The sequence below is a fragment of the Acipenser ruthenus genome, chromosome 8 (genome assembly GCF_902713425.1).
Source record: "Acipenser ruthenus chromosome 8, fAciRut3.2 maternal haplotype, whole genome shotgun sequence".
In the NCBI taxonomy this organism is placed as follows: Eukaryota; Metazoa; Chordata; class Actinopteri; order Acipenseriformes; family Acipenseridae; genus Acipenser; species Acipenser ruthenus.
The window spans coordinates 46,399,316-46,423,788 of record NC_081196.1 but is presented as its reverse complement, the minus strand read 5'-3'; the positions used below and the strand labels follow the sequence as shown (position 1 = coordinate 46,423,788).

The 24,473-nt window shown below is 39.2% G+C and overlaps 1 protein-coding gene across 2 annotated transcripts in view; it reads right to left on the bottom strand.

Annotated features, from left to right (window-relative positions):
* Window positions 1-859: 859 nt before the first annotated feature.
* The window catches only part of LOC117406640 (immunoglobulin superfamily member 3-like), an 85,932-nt gene continuing 62,318 nt past the window's right edge, over window positions 860-24,473 (bottom strand). For both annotated transcript variants that reach the window (XM_034010819.3, XM_034010820.3), the window contains exons 6-9: window positions 23,533-23,937; window positions 6,227-6,634; window positions 5,188-5,601; window positions 860-4,170 (exon numbers count right to left, since the gene is read on the bottom strand). In XM_034010819.3, coding sequence (XP_033866710.3) covers window positions 3,920-4,170; window positions 5,188-5,601; window positions 6,227-6,634; window positions 23,533-23,937 — 1,478 coding nt within the window. In that variant the 3' untranslated portion in view covers window positions 860-3,919. The remainder of the gene's footprint in view (window positions 4,171-5,187; window positions 5,602-6,226; window positions 6,635-23,532; window positions 23,938-24,473) is intronic.

The window sequence follows — 24,473 nt, the reverse complement described above, 5'->3', positions numbered from 1 at the left end:
GTTATTGCTGCCCCAGTTTTACTGCTATTCTGGTTTTGACGATGGGACAACCTGCTACAGCAAGAGGTGATGGTCCGTCGATATTCAACACCTTTACAAGGCTCTTCCTGGGGTAAAGAATCTCTTATCCATAAACCAAGGGTACCAAGAGGAGAAGAACCAGATGCATTAAAGCATATAAAAGCTACCGTGTTCTATCCTGCACTAAGCAGCTAGGTGGTAGAGCTGGAACAATAATCCATGATTTGTTTTAGTCTTGATTATTTATTGTACTGAAAAATAAAATCAGTGAGAATCGTGTTTCTGACCATTATATAAAAGCTAAAACTGGATCAGTGCCTGTTGCCAAGGTTTTGTTCCTCTCTTCTTAATTGACAACCGATAGCTGAATAAAAATATGGGAAAATGAATTGAATTCATTCCCCCTCTCTCCCTCTGTAGTAGGAGAGAACAGTGGTATGAGTTTTTCAAAACAGCAAACAAGTGAAAGGCAGACAGAAAAAGAGAAGTGTGAGAGAGAAAGAACTACACTGAAAATAGGGAGAAAGATGTAATTACAGGAGTTAAAACATGATTTCGGTTAATTCTTGCAATCATTTTTAGATGATAATCAAAAAATGAAACTGTAGTTATCACCAAACCCTACTAGGTAGAAATATGGTTTCTAAAACCATGCAGTACAGTAACAGAGAGAAAACTGATATCTTTTAAATTAAAAAGTTATTTGGAGGTACCGAGATCTTAGATGTGGAAGGAGAGAGAGGTTCAATGTAACAAAGGCATTCATAAAATGGAAAACAGGTATCAGTATATATTATAATAATTATACATACAAATACTAATTCAAGGGAAACAAATCTGTATTAAACAATTAACATTTATTCAAGCTGTCAATTGCAACAGATAGACAGACAAAACCCATAAACCAATGCTAGGAGCATGCTCAGTAGCAGAATTAAAAAAATGAAATAAAAAAAAAGCACAGCCTTGGGTAATTTAAGAGGGTCCTACACAAGAGCTGATATTTCCAACATGTTGCAATATTACAAGAAAATGGACACTGAAGCCCATTTTGTCCCTAAAAAAGTACAAAACAAGCAGTGTTTGATTTTGTACACGAGTGTGTGTGAGTGAGCATATAAAATCAGGTGGGGTTGTTGAGAGAGATGCTGCACCAGCTAGTTTTAATGTGTGTAATAAGCATCAGAACTTTTGAGACAATATTTAACATATCAGAAAATACTCAAAGTTGCTTTTTTTTTTCTTTTTTAGTGTTTGCCTATGACATTTGAAGTGCTTGCTACAGTCCCGATGCATTAAGGAAACAATAAAAAGTTAAAAAAAAAAAAAAAAAAAAAAAGGGTCAGTGCACGTTCTATGTACAAAATCAGATGAAAAAAACCATAAAAAGATTATAATAAAAAACAGCACTGGCTTAACTAAATACACACACCATCACGTCTACCTTTTTTGGCCAGTACACACTACAGGAACACACAACTCTGCAATTCATTATACAGAATGTAAAAGTACAAAACATCACAATGTTCTTTCTGTCATGCATATACATTTTGCCACAAGTCTAAGAAAGAAAGAAAAAAAAAGCAGTGATCACATAAAAAATACCCCCCCCCCCCCCCACCCCCCACAGAAAAGGTTTAAAGCTGTCTTTATGCTATTTGTCAATAGGTTTTATACAGTTCACCTCAGGGATTGACATTTAAAAGCATAAAATGTGCCTATTTTGTAATTGAAATGACTTGTATTGTATAACAGCATATGAAAGCAGCTGAACTCCAAGGGGGTGTAGTCTGCTGATGAAGGTGAAATTGTTCTACTGCAGCTGGTCACTCTGGAAGAGAGGGGGTCTGTGAGATATCACCAGTACACTATATATGTGGAATCTGATTTATAAAACCTGTTGTAAATGGAGCTCAAGAGGACCACAGCATTTAGACAGCGCTTGTTTACTGGTACGACAGCAAACAGAAAACGTAGTACTGATAACTAATCTCCAAGTCTAGATAACACATCTGATAGCAAGGATACAACACTATGGACCATCAGACACAAACTAAGCATTTGTTTAACAAGCACATTGCATGCTGTTTTGTCACTGTATGTGCAATATAATCCCAGCAGCTGACCTATGTGCAGCATACAGAGTCATTTCTCAAGATACTAAACTGAAAGGATGCATGATATAGCTGCTTGTCTAAATGTGTGTTCTGCTTAGTTGCTGCATTCCTGTAAAATTATCTGTCAGTGTTTAGCTAGAATCCAAGTGGGAGGACAGATCAACCTGAATTTTCTCTTCGCTTGTCAGTGTGTATGTTTTAAAAATAGTAAATACAAAGTTTCAACTTAAAATTCAACTTAAATCATGTAAACAAAGTTTTAAGATTCTTTAGCCATGTACATATTAAAAATAATGTAAATATTAGGTTTTAAAATAAATATAGGGTCACAATAATTAAAAGGAAAATGGGGCGTCCAGAAAAAAAATCCTATTAAATACTAAAAACAATCTCTAACAATGTAGAACTTGTTATGTAGACAGCAAATACTGAAAGTGTTATTACATTAAACTTAATGTTTTGTATACAATGGCACTGTCATGGGTTGCAAAACACTGTAGCAACACACTGTCAATGTTAGCAACACTGTAGACCGTGCTTGAAAAACATGTATTCAGTAGGTTCACCTCTAAGTTGATTTACATTCTGTCTACACTGAATGTCCGAGTTTGTCTACATCACGCCTAGGGGGGATATCCAGTAATTAGCAAGAAAATCTCCCATTGGCATATAACAGGGTACATTTAACACCAACACATCAGCTTCTACAGTGTAAAATAAAAACTACTAACTTTAACCAGAGAACGCGCTGTTAATTGTTCATTAAATCACAGATATACTGAACAATAATACAACCGCGGCTTAAACAAGCGCACTGTTGTTCACTGATGACCATAGTGTCCCACAGTAACCCACAAATGTCCAGTATGAACCAACGCAAACATCTTCCATCTTGGAGTCCAAGTATTTCTAGTGCAGTTCAGAAACGCGTGCCCTGCATTTGCATGCCTGCCATACTCCAGTGGTGTGGAATTCACGTTGGTTTCATTTAAAGACTCATGATGCTCATTTTAAAACTGCACTGGCAACATGCTCTCTCCAAGACGTCCTTTGCAATTTAGTGATTTTTAACAATTGCCACAACTTTGCAGTTTTTGTATTTTAGGAGATGGTTGTGCTTCAATAAAGGATGCAAAGGATGCATATTTTGATCTCCTATCCAAGTGACCTTCACGGATTTTCAAGTAAAAACTAAATCTTTTGGTGCCCTTCCTTTTCTGTGGATATTCATACTCCTTCTGCATCCAGAATTGAATATTGACTCAACTTTTATTCTTCTTACTGTCTCAAGATACTTTATTGCAATGCTGCAAGAGTTTATAGAGATACAACGGTGCAGTACTGTAGGTACAATTAATACCATAAAGTGTCAAGAAATTAAAACCATTTAAAACTGACCTTTTCAAAACAAGTCCTGGAACAAATATACATATCTATACATATTAAGCAAATGGCAGCCGACCCAGGTATTAGTTTGCTATAGTACTTTCTGGGATGTTATTGGTAGAAGTTGTTAGATTGAGGTCAAGGGATTGACCCTATAGGGGTTTTGGTGGTTGTCTATATGCTGGCCAGTGGGGATCTAGGAACTACAAGACTGGTATGATGCTGCAGCTAATTTCTAAATCAGAGAGGTCTCACTGACAGGTCATGGAAATAGATGGCTGACGGATTTGAGACTCAATTAGCAAGTCACTGGAGATTGTTAACTGCACACTGGCTGCAGCCCAAAAGTCGCTCTCTTCATATTTGCCTGCTCTTTTTGAAAAGAGTCACCTAGGTTAATCCACAGAGCCTGGGTGGAGGTTGAGGCTGGGGGCCTCCAGGCAGGTGGGGGAGTAGTTGATGTGAGGCTCTTTGATCCACAGCAGAGGGGCGCCATTTTTACCTTCCGAATTCTTGCTGGAGTTGCGAGCCTTATAGCGCACCAGCAGAATGGTGATCAACAAGATCCCGAAAATGGGAAACGGGTAGAAGAAGATGAAGTAGAAGAGCGAGTCATTGGAACAGATGACTGACTGCAGAGAAGAACCTGAAGATACAATGCAAGAACAAAAACAGATGGGTTGAAGCAACAAAGGTTGGATAAAATACACTACTATGACATTATCAAGAAATTTGATTCATTATCCTAGAATTTTGTTGATATTTCTATAGTATTTACTAGTCATGCATATACTTTAAAGATTGGTGGTAAAGGAGTAGGAGACACCTCTGGAAACCGAAGTTTGCATAAAGCTTGGGTCAAGTGAACTTTAGTGTTCTCAAATAACAGTACAAAACCAACACAAGCCATTTTCGACTGCTGAATAAATTATCAATATCAGACTACTGGCAAGGCTAAATTTAGTCGTTGTCAATTAGTTTTTATTATTTTCTCCCCAATTTGAAATGCCCAATTATTTTTTGGCTCAGCTCACCACTACCACCCCTGCGCTGACTTGGGAGGGGCGAAGATGAACACACGCTGTCCTCCGAAGCGTGTGCCGTCAGCCGCCCGCTTCGTTACACTCTGCAGACTTACTGTGCAGCCGCCTCAGAGCTACAGCGTCGGAGGACAACGCAGCTCTGGGCAGCTTACAGGCAAGCCCGCAGGCGCCCGGCCAGACTACAGGGGTCGCTGGTACGTGGTGAGCCGAGGACACCCTGGTCGACCTAACCCTCCCTCCCCCCGGACGACGCTCAGCCAATTGAGCGCCGCCCCCTGGGAGCTCCCGTCCACGGTTGGCTGTGGAATAGCCTGGACTCGAACCGGCGACGTCCAGGCTATAGAGCGCATCCTGCACTCTAGCGAGCGCTTTTACTGGATGCGCCACTTGGGAGCCCCAAGGCTAAGACTTTTTGATGATGAAACTGCTGTGTATTAGGATTAGCCATTACTCTAATATTGATGACTTACCAGTGTACCATTTTTAATCTTTGGAAAATACAAAGGATTTCGGTCTCCAAAATCGACCATTCCAGCAATTACCAACATTAAAACACAAAAGACAAACAAAGAAAAAAAAAAAAAAAAAAAACTGTATAAAAGGTGAAATGTTAATCTTACCTTGCTCAAGCACAGAGACAACTGTCACCCCAGAATTAGCCTCTGCCAGGTGGTACCAGGCATTCCTTGGGTCGAGAAGCCACTCCTCCACTTGACAGTAGTAGTTCCCAGAATCTGAGAGTCTGGCCTTCTGTATCGTCAAGCTGTAGGACTCGGCAGATGTCCTTTCAAACTGCAGCCTGGACCCTGGGCCCTGCCCCTCGGAGGAGCTGCAGTTGCCGTTCCCGAAGACGTTGTCGTGTCCGATGGAGAAGACACATTCTCGTTCAGGGTTCTCACTGCTGATGACATACCAGGAGACGGAGAAGCGGGAGTCTTTGCTGGACTGCGAGGAGACGCTGCAACCCAGTGTGAAGGCATCCTCCTCTTTCACTGTCATGTTGGATTCAGATTCCTCTACCTGAAGTCTGATTTCTGTTTGCAACACAAAACACAGAAACGAAAAAAAATATGCAATAAAAACTTAAGTACTTCAGAATTTTCATACAGATTTAAAAATTATTAAAATCTCTTCCAAAATAATGTAGATGCAGCACATTTATTGATGCATCAATGGATTTCTTAATGAAAAGATCTACACAGTTCTAGAATTTCAAGTAATATGTTACATTGTACAAAATATACTGGTAACTATTAGGGCATCTTAACCTTGCTCAAGTAAAATTCAGTTGAATAAAAATGATATTCTGGAAAGGGTTTTTAAGCGTTGTATTTCCCTGGTGCTTCAAGAAAAGCCACACGAATCATCACGGTTTCAAAGAAACCTTGCGGTTTGATATTCCGTGTGTACAAAAAGTCTGCATAAATTTGTTTAACTGAAACAAAAAAAGTGAGAATGCTGCATATATACATACATTGTATTTCACTTGATTTTATTTTTTTACTGTCAATATCAGAAGTAATTCATTCTATTGAAATGCATTAAGCTAAAACATTCGGTTTCAAGGGACTACAGGCAGGTTACAACTCACAATCATTCATTCGTTCCTAGACGCTGCACATTACATCTAAAATCTCAAAGATAATTGGGAATCGTTACCTGGGCGTTTAATAGTGACCTTGGTTAACCCCGAAGTCTCCTCAGTTAACTTGTACCAGGCATTGTTGGGGTCAAGCAGCCACTCCTCCACTCTGCAGTAGTAGCTGCCACTGTCACTGAGCTCGGCCTGGTGCAGGGTGAGGCTGTAGAGCTGTGGGGAGAGACGCTCAGACTGCACCCGGCTCTTCAGTCTCTCTTCTTCCGCGTAGGTGCCATACTCGAAAGCAGAGTTATGGTTGATCTTGAGTAGGAGCTCGGCGTCTGCCTCATCCTCTTTCATGGCGTACCACAAGACTGTGTACTGGGCGTCCGGGCTGGTCTGAGAAGCGATTGTGCAGTTGAGAGGAACACGACTGTCTTCGACAAACGCCAGGGTCATGTCGGCTTTGCTGACTCGCAGTTTGCTCGCTGCAAATAAATAAATAAATAAATAAATAAATAAATAAATAAAAAATGGGAAAACTCAATAACGTAATCGGAAATAAACTCAAGATTTTGTTGTGAAGCCCATAGTTCTGATAGCATAAATGCATCATACCAAAGCCTGCTGTGAACAATACTATCAAAAATTACAGAACTCTCCATGCGAATGTCTGTGTTTTGTTCATGTAAAAAAAATAAAAAATAAAAAAAAATATATATATATATAGTTAACATGCAAGACACAGCAGCAGTCATGTGTTACTGCATACAAATCATGGCCGGTATTAAAATGAAAACACACCTATTTATTGGGGTGTTGATTTCAAAACAAGAAGACCTGCCCTTCCCTCACTTTTACAATTGAATAACACTCAATGGAAAGTTTTTTTCCTCTCATCTGGGGTGCCGACATTTCTACCGCCGTACTTCCGTACCGAGGCTATTGACGATGAAAATGTTGAAAAACTAGCAAACGCAACTGATTCGTCATGTAAACGTGACTCTTTCCTTAAACTCAAGCTACCGCTGGGGAAACTGTGATATATATATAAGGGGGATGTCAGGAGAGAGTTGGTATGCACATATTTCTATTGTTCCTGAGCTAAGCACATTCTTTGCATAAATAAATCACCAAAGAAACATCTCACGAAACGGTTGAGATCCCAAAAAACTGGTCACATCTTTTTTTTCTTCTTCTCTAGTGATGCTGGAATCTTTTATCCTTTTACAGTATGGTTTCCATAGTTACTCCATGCCTTCCAAATACCTCTGAGTTTCACTCAAGGTTTCAGACAGGAAACAAAATGAGTGTAGAACCATCACTGGCAAGAAACGGCAAGATTACAAACTTATATAAAGCCAACCGAAACAAAAAGCAGTGTTTCAGACCATGGCGAGGCTTTACTGCAACAGTGCTGGTGTCCATGCTCTTTCTCCTCTACATGAACAATCTCGACCATTTGACAAAGGACCAGGCAACACAAAACTGGGTGGCATAGTTGACAAGTACACATTCGCTTAGAACATACAGAGACATGGCAAATCAAATAATTTGTTAACAAATGTACAAATACCAAATGAGTAGTTCACAAGCATTACTCTGAAGCCTCAGGAAAAACCAATTCAACATTGCTCCATTGTGGATCCATGTGTAGTTCTAGCCACATACTGTACTGAGCTCTGATGTGCAAATCAAACAGCAAAACTAAAAACAACCACAGGGGTTCCTATCATCACAGACCTGGTATGGTTATAGTACAAACTAATGAAAATAATAACACATGCTTTAATGAAATAAGTTTCTTGTTATGGTCACCTTTTCCCCATCTCTTATTCTCATTAGAGAATGACACATCTGTTGCTTTTCACAATATGCTGCACAAGACTGTAGGCTTGATCTGTCATAATCTACTTACAGAACAGAACAGAACGGTGCTGGCTTTCTGCAAACATTGCCATTCCAGGAACACCTGGTAGAGTGTCTTGATGGTCATTGCAGCTACTGTGCTGAGGGACAAGCTGGCTGCACAGTAACTACTGCCATGCCCTTTGTGAAGTAACAGACTCTTGGTTTTCCCATGATTGTTGCCAAATAGATTCATACAACTCTCACAAAAGATACTGTACATATCAAGTGGATCACATGGCATGCCACCTGACCACATACAATTACATACAAGAACTAGGGGATTTTACTCCAGTCAGTCTGTGTATATTAAAGTATGTATTTTAAGTTTGTATCACAGATTTCCATTAAAACATTCCTTTGCTTTGTGCTTTTAGAACATAAGATTGCAATTTAAAAAACTCTGAAAATTCTAGTGGTGCTGCTCCTTTATCATTTCACTGCAACACAACTATAAAGTATAGGCTTGCTAAAACTAAATATCTAGAGAGATAGAGAGAGCGAGCGAGAGACCAAGAGAGAGAACAGCAAAAACACTGCTCTACTGTGCAGATGCTGCTATCTGATCATTTTGCAGCTGAATAATTTGGTAACAGAAGACCATTCAGATGAGTCACTGCGGTAATTAGGAAACAATAAGTCAAAAGCCGGTAATTGCTATCTTGGAAGGCACGCTAAATGACAATAAAAGCAAATTACAAACAAGCGAGGCTACCAGAAACACAATGATTCTGTGGTTTGGGAAACTCTCCACCCAAATATGAATATTTTGTCTTGCATCTTTAAATAAAATGACCTAGGACAACGTGATCAGAGGAGACTGGTGGTGACCGATGGAGGAAGACAGAAGATGATAGATGACGTGAAATCTGAAAGGCAGCATTGACTAAACACAAAAACCCGAGCTACTGTGACCAGAACAGTCCACCGGGACTTACCCTGGACATACATACACATTTAAGCATGATTTTCTTGTTATGGAATTTTTTTCCAGGAAGGGTTGAGTTCAGGTCTGTACATATAATGCAAGTGTTAATAACACAACTCCTAAACTATTTGCAACCGTCATGTTTCACACATTATCAGATTAGTTCTCCAATGTCATTATATAGACCCTAAAATGAGAAGAAAATGAACAGAAAACTGACATGATTATAATTGCACAGAGAAACAACTTGCACACATGAAAATATGGGATGGGCATTCACAAAAGGCATTTACATGACTTGCATTTTAATATGATGTGACAATATGAATCTCTTCATAAGTGTGAGAAGCCCCATATGGCCACCTTTAGCTGATTTGGTCGAGACTGCAAATCACCTGCTTTCCTCAAGCAGAGTTACAGTAGAAATACATCTAAAAATAGCTGTGAAGCGCTTCCCTAGTGGTACAGTATAATGGGGACATCACATCAGAATCCCTTGTATGAGGCACGTATGAAACAGAAGATGTATCTCATTTAATATTTATTTGATTAATGAAAAACATGACAGTGCCATTTTGACTTCATTCTTTTCCATTAAATAAAAAAATGAGAAGATTAAACATTAAAGTAAATTCACTTCCTTATTGCTAATGGACAATATCCATACTAATGATGCTATGTTGTTTATTAACAAAAAAAAATGATTTGCCTGGAAAGACCTATTGAGCAAATCGCTTGGGTTCCAAAACACCCTCTGAATGTGAAATAGGCTCTGCAGTCCCAATCAAGCTGCAAAGCAAATACCTTTCACACAATGGAGAGAAACGTGTTGCCTCTTGCATCTCAGTTTTTAAACGCTTTCATGCATTAAATTTATACTGGACACCATATGGAAATGTCACTTCAGTACTTCCCATCGCTGCACACATTTCTTTCACTTGTAAAAATATAAATCACATAATGTAGATGGATCACCACAAGAGGGTAACAAAGGATCATGATAAGTTTTGTCCCCATGTCGTAAAGGACATTAGCAGACCATGGGTATACAATGCACCCCATGTGAACTAACAGGGGCAGCAAGGGGAACCAGACAGGCACAATGCACTGAAAACACAGCAATGGTATCTCTGACCGGTTTCAACATCATCTAGATTCAAATCGATTAAAGAGCAGCAATTCAGATTAGCTGGTAATATTGTGAGGCCCCTTGGCTTTGTGTGCCTGGGGTGTGACTAGTATGGCTACTCCTCCACATTTCCTAATAATGTTTTAGGTGTAAACTCTCCATATCTAAGTAGCATCACTACTGAAATGACCCTCCATTGCCTGTGCTCCTGAGCCACATTGTCATGTCAATGGAGGACTCTGATCGGTGATGTTTTGCGTTGCTAATCAAGCGCTTGTCTATTGCAGATTAATGACTTTCTGGGTAGATTACTGGTCAGTGCTTTGATTGTACGCCTATTTTAGTTTCTAAACGCTCCAGCGATGTTCAAAATCATTGTTCACTTTGCAGTTCAAACAAAGGGAACATTTTCAAAAATTGTGCAGGAACATGGCAAAGATAAGGCTGTACAGCTGCTCTTTACCCATTTCTGCTAATGCCACAAGATAAAGTGGGTTCTTTAAATTGCAGTGTTGACTTCGATTGTGAAAAGACTTCAAATTGAAAACATTTTTTCATAACATTTGAAAAGACAATAGCTTCAAAACATGAAACCCCTAAATTTACATGGATGAAAAACTCATACCACCGCATATTAAATAGGTTAAACAACAACTCTGCATGGCTGTGAAATATTAGTTTTAAAAGCACCACCGTGAAACAGAAAATGATAAAAATTAATCAAAATAACAAGAATATATTAGTTAAGGAAACTCTGATACAGTATTTCAGACCTGTAACAGCTGTAAAAATTATATATATATATATATATATATATATATATATATATATATATATATATATATATATATATATATATATATATATATATATATATATAAAATTTCCAAAAATACAGGATCATTTTCATGTTCTATGAATACATATATATATATATATTTTCATTATGGAAAGAGCTGGGAAAATAAACCCCACCCCACTTTAATAATTCCAGGAGTAGCACAGTGCTTGCAACGACATTATCCACGTACTGTACTATATACAGGTTATAAAGCCCAGTTAGTGCTCAAATATGGATCTCCTTTGTGAGTTTCTCCAACATTTGTAAATTTGGAATCCACTTTCACTTTTTACAAACACACACTATGTTCAACTGATCCAAAAACCACCACTGTTAATGTTTAAAATAAAAACATGGCATTTCACAACTTTAAGACAAAAATACTCCAAAGAGACTGACGCACAAAGATTTAGATATTAGTTTTCACCAAGTCTCCTTTTAATATTGTAAACCATGACAGTATCTGCCAGCATTTAGATTAGCTACAGACTTCAATTCCGTGTGTCCTAATAAGCAGGATAGGATTCAGAGGAGTCTTCATTTTTGAAAGCTTAGGATAGGTGTGTTGCTTTCATTGAATCTACCATTTTGAGGCAGTTGCCAGTGTATTCAGCATTACGGAGGGCCAATATAACATTTCATAGCAGCAGCAGAGAGCCCAAACACATTGGATCTTAATTACTTCTGTGATGTTGTAATGAAGCACTCTATTGCTCCATCAGCCTTCTCTTATTAAATTTGAATAACGGAACCTCAAAATTAGAAATGATCTGGTTGGGGAGGGTGGTGGGTGGTGGTGGTGGTGGATGAGAACAAGTGTAACAGAAATATGGGAGAACCCCTCCTCCTCTCCTCTCTCTTTTTTTTTTTTTAAATTACAACTGGATTAGAACAAGTAGGTTCATTAAGAGAATTTATCGTTTTAACAAAAGCCAATCTGCCAGCAGATAAGATGTTGGAGAAATTATTCCATTACACAGAGATATTTAGGGTCATCTCATATTTTCTAAACATAATTGATATCAAGGAAAGCTTTTTATTAATAACCTACTTTACTTTAATTTAGTTTTCATTACAATATTTTTACAGGACAGAGGATGGTACAAAGAAACCTTGATCATGGCAAGTACATTTATAATAGCCAATTAAAAATGAAAACATAAGTAAATAACCGGTTCTACTATATGTTTCGCATTTAGTAAAAAAAAAAAACACAACTTGGACTGTTCTGATTGGGTGTTGAAAATATTCCTCAAATTAAAGAATGCTGCGACTCAAAAGGGAAAGTGGGTTATGACACCCCTGGCTCCCTGTCCCTGATTTTGATTAATAACCGTGACTGTGGTTTGTGCTTGGACTTTTGTTACGAATGTACCGTATAAAAGCTTCAAACAGCTAGCCTGCTTTTAGTGCCAGCTGCCTCAGTATTCAACTAGGAATAATTTTTAATCTAGTGGTAGCAGTTTTTAACATATGATGAGAAGGGTAATTTAGAAATATGTTCTCAGCACAGCTTGGTTATATTGCTTCTTTGTCCCTCATGGTATTGAGATTTTCTGTTCTTTGGATATTCCAAACCTTTTTTTTGTTTTGTATGATTTATGCACAAATAATGTTGCTTACAGTATCCTTTTGAGACACTAAGTGACTACTACCTATGTTGTACTGGAACACTAAATGTTATGCTCACGCAGTAAAGTTAGCGTAATGTTTGTCTTGTGAAGCTAAATTTGACTCGGCGCCACTAAATTTGTCTTGGTGAAACAGCACCCCTGTTTACAATCAGGAGGCTTTTAGATTGACTGTGTAATTGTACTGTTGTTTTTTGCTGTATCATGAAGAAACTCTTTTGTTATTAAAGTTCTGAGGCACCAATAGTTTGAAAAGACAATTTAGCTTGGATACAAGGAGCTGACAAAAATCGGTCTTCAAAATAAGCTTGACAAGCTGTCAGGACTGCTCTAATTTAAGCACTGAAGCCCATATCTGCAGAGCAACCATGCATTATGTCATGTTTCCATTTGCACCATGAAACCAGTCTGCAAAATTCAATCTTAACTCGTTGCAATACCAAACTGGGACTACTGCTGGTTCAGGATGATTGTCTATATACAGTATGCTTCGGAATCTCGAGGTTCACTCCTGCCCTCTAGCACCTTTCGCATTGGGTGCCGGTTAAGTAACTTCAGAGGCTGACAAGAGTTAGAAACAAACAGGACTGATTTTCAGCACAGTGCCAGTGGCTGGGGAAGAGGCATTCCTATACTAGTATAGCATTTGACTAACAAACCTAAGCTGCCTGTTTTCACACACAAGCCTGATTTTATAAAGAAAAATGACGCTAACTCTGAGCGCAGCGCCACAGAGCCATGCAGACTTTCTTCTTGTTTTCGCAGGCCCAATGTTATGAATGCCTCCCCCTTTTTTCTCTTTCATAGAAAAGGATGCCGACCCTTCAAACCTGTTATGCTTCATGAAGCCCCTTTACAGTGAGGAAGACTAGTATCTGTTATATTAATTGCCATACTTTTAATCCCCTTTCATTTCATTGAAACCTCTGCTAATGTCAAGGCCTGTTTTATCACTCTCCACTGGCTTAAATACCTACTACTGGGAAAAAAGAAAACTCCAAGCCAGCATTACGAAACAAACATTGACCTTTTGCTTTTTAAGACTACAGTACCTCTTTTGCCCAGAAGATCCCATAACATTTTTTGTTCAGTCCTGTTATTAAGCACCATGCCAACAGTGCCACTGTAGTCTAGTCTCACAAGGTAAAAGTTATGACAAGCTGATACAGTATATTGCAAAAAAAAAAAAAAAAAGAAAAAGCAAGAAATGTTTGATATTTCACATCATGCCTTTCAAGAGCCGAGTTATGCAGCCTGCTCAAATGACACAATAGGGAATGAGACCTGTGCTCTGCTGTTTGTAACCTCTTTCCTGTCGGTAGACTTCCTGGTTGAGATCTTATTTATTTATTTTACCTGCACACCCCATCCAGTTTAGGGATGATGTGTATTTTTTCAAAGACTCTGGTTTAGAGATTAAGTTATTTCAGCAGAAACGGTAGGAATATTAGAGTAAATAAAAAGAAAAAGCTGCAGAAAAGGCAGTTAGTCTGCAGTGAAAGCACACATCAAGCTTAAAACTGAAAAGCAAAAAGAGCAGTTTTAGTGCCGTATGGACTCCAGCGTCATGACTAAAACAATGGTCAATCTGTAGTCCTAACTGACAACCACACTGAGAAATCTAACACTGCTTTCGAGGCTGCTGTTACCAGAGGACTACAGTACCAGGAAGCTCTCAGGAGACTTTACAGGAATACAGTACATGCTGAAATACATTAAATGATCCTGCAGAACCAACTGGGGAATACAGTAGTTTGATACTACAAACCATACTGCTGTACATTAAAATCAAAACAACATCATATAAGAGCTGCAGATTACAGACAAATGAACCCATGCCTAATGTTCTCATGAACTTTTATAGCTTTGATTCAGATTGTAATACAAAAAATAACGATTTGTGTTGAACAGGAAAAGGCCTAATTGGAAACCAAGTCTATCAAGTGGTAATGCCTTTGATAAGAATGTTATTTAAGAAAGGGTCTTGAAGACAAGGATGAAACCCTGGCTTTTCAAACACTTATGATGTTCACTTTGGTCTTTCTAAATTGCCTGCAACAAGGCCTGCGTCTTTACAAAGCCTCAGAATTTCCCTGTGTTAATCCACCTTGACAGAAAATGATAAATATCTTAGTGGATGGACCCAGATGTGCTCATTTCCTCATTAACGTTACCAGGGAGACCAGGCCTACTTGCTGGTTATTCTAAACAGAAATTTTTAAGCATCAATTACACCGTGTAACAATTATTTATATATTTTTTTTGTTCCTGGGTAGTAAGTGTTATTTCCTAATTGCTTATGCTGCAAAAGTATAGAAAATGGCTATTATTCCCCACAAACTTTGCTTTTGTGACCAGGACAGTGATATTTTGAAATTTACCTAATTTTCCAGAACATTCCAGATAGATTCAGTACTGAGTAAACTTGGAGTAACTTCTAGAACGTTCTAGAACTTTCCAGTAATATAAATAGTAGTATAAATACAGGGGCCTTAAGCCCACCAGTTCAGTTTAGTTCCAGCTGCCTAAGTGGATACATATCTGCATTTTTCTGAGATGGCATCAAGAGGCTGCAAGCATCCGGCAGACGCATTTTGCTATGTCTGCGGCCAATTTATCAAGACAAGAGCGAAAAAATACTGGAAGCATCTGCTAAGATGTGTGAGGCCTACAAGGCATATTTCGGCATGCCTGTCGGGGATCAAGACAAACCCTGGGCACCTCATTTCACCTGCGAGCACTGCAAAAAAACTCTGGAAGGTAAGATGGACAATTGTTGCTCTGAATTTTATGTTATAAAATTTGTTAATTTTTAAATTGTAAAAGTTTTTAATTTTAAAATGTTTTACAATTTTCAATGTTATTGAAAAAATATATCACATATGAAAAATGTTGTGAGAATCTCTTACACATTAGTCATGGGTGAAATAAATGTATTTTTGTAGGATGGTACAGAGGGGAAAAGAGAGCCATGAAGTTCGCTATCCCAAGAATTTGGCGGGAACCCACTGACCACTCAAGCAACTGCTACTTCTGCATGGTGGACCCTTCCAAACATCGGACTGGCAAGAATGCACCTGCTATCACGTATCCGGACCTTCCTTCATCTATCGCCCCAGTGCCACACTGCCATGAGCTCCCCGTACCCACTCCTCCGGAGAGAGAGCAGCCGTCTTTAGAAGAGAGCAGCAAGTCAGAGAGCGAGGAAGACGTTGTAGATCCAGATGACAATTTCAGAGGTGGAGCTGAGGAGAGAAACTCATACTACCCCAACCAAAAAGACCTCAACGACTTGATTAGAGATCTTGGTCTCACCAAGTCCAATGCCGAGCTTTTGACGTCTAGGCTCAAGCAGTGGAACTTGTTGGATGAAAGTGTGCAAGTCGCAGATCAGAGGAAGTGTCACTGACCTTTTTCCAGCTTCTTCACCCATCAAGATGGGCTCTGCTTCTGCCACAATGTGACCAGTCTGTTCGAGGCAATCGGAATCGCCTGTAACCAGAATTAGTGGCGCCTCTTCATTGACAGCTCATCCAGGAGCCTCAAAGCCGTGCTGCTCCATAATGGTAACAAGTACCTGTCTCTTCCCCTGGCTCACTCGGTGCACCTCAAAGAGGACTACAACAGCATCAAGACCTTGCTGGACGCCTTGAAGTATGAGGAGTACGGCTGGGCGGTCATAGGAGACTTCAAAATGATGGCATTCCTGATAGGTCTCCAAGGCGGTTTTACCAAGTTTCCCTGCTATCTTTGCCTTTGGGACAGCAGGGACACCAAGGCGCACTACCACAGGCGGGACTGGCCACAGCGGACCGAGTTCTCTGTGGGGAGGAACAACGTCAAGTGGGAGCCACTGGTGGACCACCGGAAGGCGCTGATGCCACCACAGCACATCAAATTGGGCCTTATGAAACAATTTGTCAGAGCTCTAGATAAGGAGTCGGCAGCCTTCAAGTACCTTCAAGACTTCTTCCCTAAGCTGTCTGAGGCAAAGGTCAAAGCCGGTGTCTTCGTCGGACCACAGATAAAGAAGATCCTGGAGTGCAATGAATTCCCCAAGAAGCTCACTAGTAAGGAGAAAGCGGCTTGGAACAGCTTTGTCGCAGTGGTTCGGGGCTTCCTGGGCAATCACAAGGCCGAAAACTATGTGGTTGAGACTCTGGTGAAGAACTACGGCACAATGGGCTGTAGGATGTCCCTCAAAGTCCATATCCTTGATGCTCATCTTGATAAATTCAAGGAGAACATGGGAGCGTACTCGGAGGAGCAAGGCGAACGCTTCCACCAGGATATACTGGACTTTGAACGCTGCTACCAAGGACAGTATAACGAGAACATGATGGGAGACTACATTTGGGGGCTGATTCGTGAAAGTGATTTACAGTATAATCGTAAATCTCGAAAAACTACTCGCTTCTAAATCTTTTGTAGTCATTTTTGTATTACTTTAGTATAAATACATGTTAATTTGGATTCATATGTTGTTTTTTTCTGACTTTATGTGAACGAAAAAACACAAATTTGCCCGTTTTCTCATTGGAAATAGGTACATTTCAAAATATCACTGTCCTGGTCACAAAAGCAAAGTTTGTGGGGAATAATAGCCATTTTCTATACTTTTGAGGCATAAGCAATTAGGAAATAACACTTACTACCCAGGAACAAAAATTGTGTTACATAGTGATTTACTATTGTGAAAAGGTACAACAGTACAACTCTTACATAATGTAGGATAATGTAGGATTAACACCTACATGTGTTCTATTAATGGCTGTAGTTAACCTTAGCATTACCCAAGTTCATTATAATTGGTTTGTTCCTCTTTTGTAAAGTATTTTGACATACTGTACATATAATGGCCATTTTTTTTCTTTTCTTTAATTGGCTTGAATTTAAATGAACTGGAGACGTGAGAGCTGAGAATAGACTTTGTTGGATCTTCCTCATACTGGACATTCTGGCTTGTTCTTTTATATAACTTTAGGGCAGCAGTGTGGAGTAGTGGTTAGGGCTCTGGACTGTTGACTGGAGGGTTGTGGGTTCAATCCCAGGTGGGGGACACTGCTGCTGTACCCTTAAGCAAGGTACTTTACCTAGATTGCTCCAGTAAAAACCCAACTGTATAAATGGGTAATTGTATGTAAAAAATAATGTGATATCATGTAACAATTGTAAGCCGCCCTGGATAAGGGAGTCTGCTAAGAAATTATTATTAATAATAATAATAATAATAATAATAATAATAATAATGCTTAAAATCTGAATTCTAAGGTAAAACTATCACTGACACTAAGGTGTAACTATCACTATCACTGACACTGTTATCTGCTGTATTATTGAATTGTATTTTGTCACACTTGTACTTGCTTGAACCAAAGTCATTGTATTTATCTTGCTCTTAATTGTATTATTACGTGTACTGTGATACTTGAAATGTATTTGCTTATGATTGTAAGTCGCCCTGGATAAGGGTGTCTGCTAAGAAATCAATAATAATAATAATAAACCATAAGAAACTAACTCATGTAGACACTTGGATGGAAATAAGACTCTTATTAGATAGCAGTTTCACACATTCCAGGTTTCACTACAAGCTTGATTAGCCACAGTGTATAGGTAACAAGCTCAGTTGTGTCTGATTAAAAACTCAAAATAAAACCAGGAATTGATCAAACTGCTATGCAATGGGAGTCTTCCTCCCATGCCCTGCAGACAAACATTTCGGCTAGTGACTTCTTCAGTGTGCACCAGAATCAAGGTTTGCATACTGCTGGAAGACAAAGATACCATGTTTAAACATGGGACATAGTTGACTGGATTCTGTTAGACTGAAAATATTGTTATTCTCCAGAGCTTTATTTCTAGCCACAAACATACACACAGTCATGCATGCAAGTAAAACATCCTTTATAAATGCTGAATATATGATATTATCAGATGGAAGCTTCAGGCAAATCGGCTGGCTAGATGAAAGAGAAGAATTCCCATTGCTTTGAACAAGCATCAATGATCTCACTCCGTGCTGGGCCCTCTGGTAAGCTGCGATGGAAAAAATGTTACCCCTCAGCAGAAAATGGTTTAGAAGCTGGTGGATGAATAAATCACCAGGCTGCCTTTGAACACAAGATCAACCCAGTTTAATTTGCTGCAGCGGCTGAGGCAGCTACAAACAGCTTCTTTGTTGACTTGATTGGTTTGGCCGTACCTTAATAGAGTACATGCTGAACAGTTCATTATTATACTGAGCCCTACTTTCCCATTTTGATAAAATATAAATCTAGAATATTACTAATTTGAGACAGCCTATGCAACACTGTTCGTCCCTTATCTGCAGCATCAAAAGATCAAACAGAAAAGCATTATATATTTTTTGTAATAAATAATGTAAATAATTTTGCACCTCTTTTTCAAACATTTTGAAGGACAAAAGAGAAACAGGCAAAGAGTACAACTGTACACCGTTCACCACAGTTAGCAGCAGCCATTTAAGTTAATGAACTCCAATTATTATCCTATTTATATATTTTAAGGATTTATTTATGTATTTATTTTTATTGCTATTTGATTCATTCAACATGTTTAAGGAAATATGCATAACAAAAATGGTTTAAACTTAATTTTCTTCAGACACATCCGCCGAAGCCTTGTGAGGAGAATTTGAATTTGAAGCAGGAGTGCAGAGTAACAGGCGAGGTTGGATAACACTATTGTTGCCTGTGGAAATGTTGTTTCTATTCATCTGTAAAATATCTCCCTCCCTCTATACCTCTCCTACTCTCGCTCTCTCAGATATACCAAACTATTCAGATTTACTAATTAAAATAAATAAATAAATAAATAAATAAAATAATGTTATACTATAAAAAAAATGTAGTACTTGCCAATTTTATTATTTTTTTAAATCATTTTCTCCCCAATTTGAAATAGCCAATTATTTTTAGGCTCAGTTCACCACTACCACCTCCGTGCTGACTCGGGAGCGGTGAAGATGAATACACGCTGTTCTCCGAAGCGTGTGCTGTCAGCCGGCCGCTTCTTTTACACACTGCAGGCCCACCATGCAGCCACCTCAGAGCTACAGCGTCGGAGGACAACGCAGCACTGGGCAGCTTACAGGTAAGCCCACAGGCGCCCGGCCAGACCACAGGGGTTGCTGGTGCGCGGTGAGCCGAGGACACCCGGACCGACCTAAGCTTTTTTCTTTTTCTTTAATAAACCCCAGTAAACTCCCAGGAAATGTTATCTAAAATAAAAACCAAAAATAAAAGCACCTTGGGTATACTTTATTCACCTGCAAAACCTTTACAGATAATGTACAGTTTAAATATCCATACTGTGCATATTGTATGGCTATCATTTAAAACAACCAGTGGGTTAGTTTACATTTTTCATCTTGAATCTAAATTATCTACAAAATCACTCTACAGTAAGTATACAAACAGGAATTTAGTACTGGGAAATGTCTGTAGTGGTGTCTTTCTGTACACAGTATGTAACATTCTGGGGCCCCAGAGTTGCAGGGTATTGATACAACTGGGTTAAATGAAGAAAAAAAAGTCATTGTGAAGGTTGCGTTTTGCAAAGACTGCTTTTAGAATGTTTTGGTACGCACCTTTAGAACAGTTCTGTTCAATATTAAAAATATTTGACAAACAAATTATAAATAAGCTTCTTGACTAAAATTGCCAAGCCCCAACGAAGAAAAACGAATTTGTAGCACATGATTTTATTTACAGAGAGTTTTACGTGACGTACATTAAGCATGTGTCTGACATGCTAAGTATTAAATGTGACAATAAATGCATGTGCAGCATAAGGAACCCAACCAGACTTGTTAGGATCACAAACATCTTTCTTTCTTTCTCTCGTGAGTAAGTTGCAAAGTAAGAAAGAAACAACACATTATTTGTTAATTATGCCCATGTCCTACACAGCAAAATGCCATTTCAACCACATTTAGATTCATGTTTTTTTAATTATGCTTAAAGCCTTTTTTGTGTGGGATGGTATCACAAGCTTCAAATCAAATTTAACACTGAGCAGTGGGCGTCAAATGTTTTACATTATGTTATTTTTTTCTCGCAACATGTAACTGAAGTGGAAAAAGCGCATTAAAACTGTTCCAGTCGGTCCATAATCTCTATTGAGTGCCATTATTTTTTTGGGTCAATTTCCTTTGCTTTTTATCACTTTACATTCATGTACTGTACAGCAACACATTTTCACTTCTGTGGCCTTTATTAAATTAACGGGTTATGTTGGCTTATTAATGCACACATTGTCCTTTTTTTTTTTCTGAGAACAAAGACAGGGGTTCATCAAAACTGTCCTCAGGTAAACCTGAACACTCACTCACTCACTCCAAACCTCCCACCACCAGCTGTATGTCAAAAACAAAATCTAGCATGTGGACCACTACCCACGTCTGCCTCTACTGTGACACATGGCAGACTGACAGTTACCTATTTGGCTGTGGTCACTTGGGCTAGCCTCCCTGATCCATGCTAAATGGGGCTTTTTAACAAAATGTTTTATTAAAAACTGCCACGTCAACCAGTCCTGTGTTTCTGAAAACCTTTGTCTCAACGTGTAGGACCAAATCAAGTTGAGAACTGAAAGAGAAACAGCAATGGGAACATGAAGACTACCCATACACTTACCAAATAGCAAAGAGAAATTTTAAAAAAAATTTTTTTACAGACTTCATTTCTGGGTTACTCAGCGGAGCACAAGCCTGTGAAAGCATGACGTTGATTGTTTATCCTGACAATGTCAGCCACAGTTAGCAGCTCTGTTTCAACTGGCAGCTGTTCAAGACAAACTGCTGCCGAGGCCACGGAGCGCGCGTGCACACACACACACACACACACACACACACAGACACGCACGCGCCCACACACACACACAGACAGCTAGACTGATGTTGTCTTTCGAAGTTCAACATGTGTTGCCTCAGCACCTTCTGAAGTGTAAAGCTACAAAGACCCTATACCACCATGCAGAGGAGAAAAAGCCTGGTTGGTATAGTGGAACTCTCCTGGTGTACAGCAGGTCCCTGGACTTGAACTATTTGAGCTGTTACAGTAAGAACAGGGGTGGAAATATGACGCCTATTGCATAGCAGTTTCACCCATTCCAGGTTTTAATATGTGCTTGATTAGCCCCTGTGTATAGGCAGGGCCAGATTAATGCATAGGCAAACAGATACGGAATTGTGCGCAAACTGGAAGAACTTCACTCGCCGACATTTCAACCGAGACAGTGTATCTCACTTGTGTTCACACAAAATCAAACTGGCTGACCCGGAACTTACTCTCGCTCACTTTTGCGCAGCGATACAAGTACATTCCAGGTCAGTCAGTTTGATTTTGCTTGAATACAGCAAACAATGTCTAAATGATGGAATGGATCCAGTGTGCAAAGGTCTTAAAACGCACCTCAAGTGAGCAACAGTAAGTAAACACATCTGCTCTCATGTAGTGCAACACATTAATGACTAATGCACTCTTCTTCCTCTCAATTTTCCACACCTACAGTAAGTTAGATAAATAAAAGGAAAAATAACCACACAAAAAAAAAAAAAGGGCAGTGAATCTGAATCTAAGTTTTTAATGAGTCGCTTCTCTTAATTACTAGCCAAGCATAGGTCAATAGCCGTCGCAACGGACCAGTTTAAATCAGCTCTCACTCCCTTTCCCCTAATTACTCCCCTCATGTACAGAAGTGTATCAGCACAGAGAGAATATATTAACAGCGTCTCCACTCAAAGCTATTAGGAGGAAATGGACTCTGACACCACAGCCCTTGGTCTGACCGGTGAGGTGGCTCTCGACCATCCGGCAGCAATTAAAGGATGGAGGTGGAGGAAGCTGCTGGGCACTAAAAGGACTAGAAAAGGAGGGTGATAATGAGTGACTGATGTTAAGAAGAGTGCAATTAGACCAAAGAAGGAAAAAAAAAGAAAGATAGAGGACAGAGAGACACAGAAAGTATGAGAACAAGATGACTGAGCTGTGTTGTGAATTGCATTTTTCAGTCTTTGATGCACTAACAGGAGTGATGGGTGAACCCCATGAATTGACTCCTGGTCATAGAAATGGTTTTGAAAAAGAATGAACATGTATTTGGATGTATTTAGTAAAACTGCCAATATGTTCTATTCAATTTTAGTGTTTCAAAAAATGTACAAACATAAAATCAAGTCACACAAAGCAAAATTTTCAAACTTCTAGAAAATGTTAACACATTTTTGTTCAATTCTGCTTGTGAGAAACTGTTGTGCAGTAATGGCTATGGATATTGCATCACTTAACATTTTTACCAGCAAAATATCATTGAACTATTACAATTTATTTTGCTTTCCACTATGCATCCAATAAAAACAATTGAGAGCTCATCATTTATTTTAATACAATACAGTATATTTGTCAGGTGCTGCACGAAATAGAAAAAAACAAAATCTAGGATATAAAATCACATTTAACACTTTGCAATCAGATTGGACAAATTGTTTTAAATAAATCAGGTGGTCATGGTGGGTCCTTCATTAGCCAACACAACCACAATTAAGTCCATTCCCAAAGCAGCCTTCCATGAAGCTTTAACAATTACATTAACAATGCGGACATATTTAGGCAAATGCAAGATTATTCTGCTAAAACACAAGCATGTAAACAACTGCTGAAAAACAATGCAATACTGATAGCCACCACTGTATTTCTCAATAAGATATGGTTCTCTTTTACTGTGTCAGTCATGTTCCTAGTATTGGTTTTATATTCTCAGTCCAGGCATTTAATGTGTTTATTTTACCACCAACACAGCCTGACTCTTTAGGCTGGTGTGTTCTGAAGATCTTCATGTACTAAGCCTCTGCGGTTTATTTCCCCTCGCGCCACAGCTGCCCCCCTGCCCCCCCCCCCCCTCCCTCCTGTGTGTCCGGGACTTACCAGGCTGCAGCACTTTGATCCCCAGCAGATTGGAGCTCCTGTTTGTGATCTTGGTCCAGGTGTTGTCGTAGTTCTTCCTCCACAGCTCGGCAGTGCACTGGTACGTGCCGGCTTCCTGCTCGGTGGCCCTGCTGATGCTGAGGCGGAAGTTGCTGTTGGAAGCCGACTTGTCGATGGTAGTTCTGATGCCGAAGCTGGAGTAGCGGTCTCCCCACTGCAAGCTGCCATCGCGGGTGAAGGTGACCAGGTCTTGGAACTCGGTGCCGTTGACAGGCTTGAAGCGCCAGGTCACGGAGGCAGGTACCCGGGGGTTGTAGCGGGGCTTGACGATGCACTGGAGGTCAAAGGATTCGTTGTAGGTGACGCTAGGGGTTCTTGAGGAAGCGGCCATGAAGAAAATAGACTCTGTGGGGAGTAAAATAATATAAACAGAGAATGTATTAAATTTAACATATAAAATACTTTATATTCAACAAGTAATAGAACATGCAGTACATTTATAAGGTGGTAAATGTTGGTTGAAAAGAATGTTAATGAGAAAATAAACAGGGATGGAAATATGACTCTTATTGCACAGCAGTTTCAGCCATTCAAGGTTTTACTACGACCTTGATTAGCCACAGTGCACAGATAAAAAGCTCAGGTGTGTCTTATTAAACTCATATTAAAACTAGGAATAGATAGAATTGCTATGCAATGGGAGTCTTATTTCCACCCTCAAAGAATTGAGCAGCTGGAAAAAATGGTGGATTATCTTTTTGGATGAATACAAACTTGGGGTAATGAAAACCAGTAGAAAAGTCACACAACTTAGTTTCTTTTTTGTTTTTGTTTGTTTAGTTGAATATTATAGCCAATTATAACAAATGTACCTGCTCTTACAAAATATGTATTGCATGGTACAGCATTTCTGCAGAATGGCAGCTTCCTATCAAGAAATA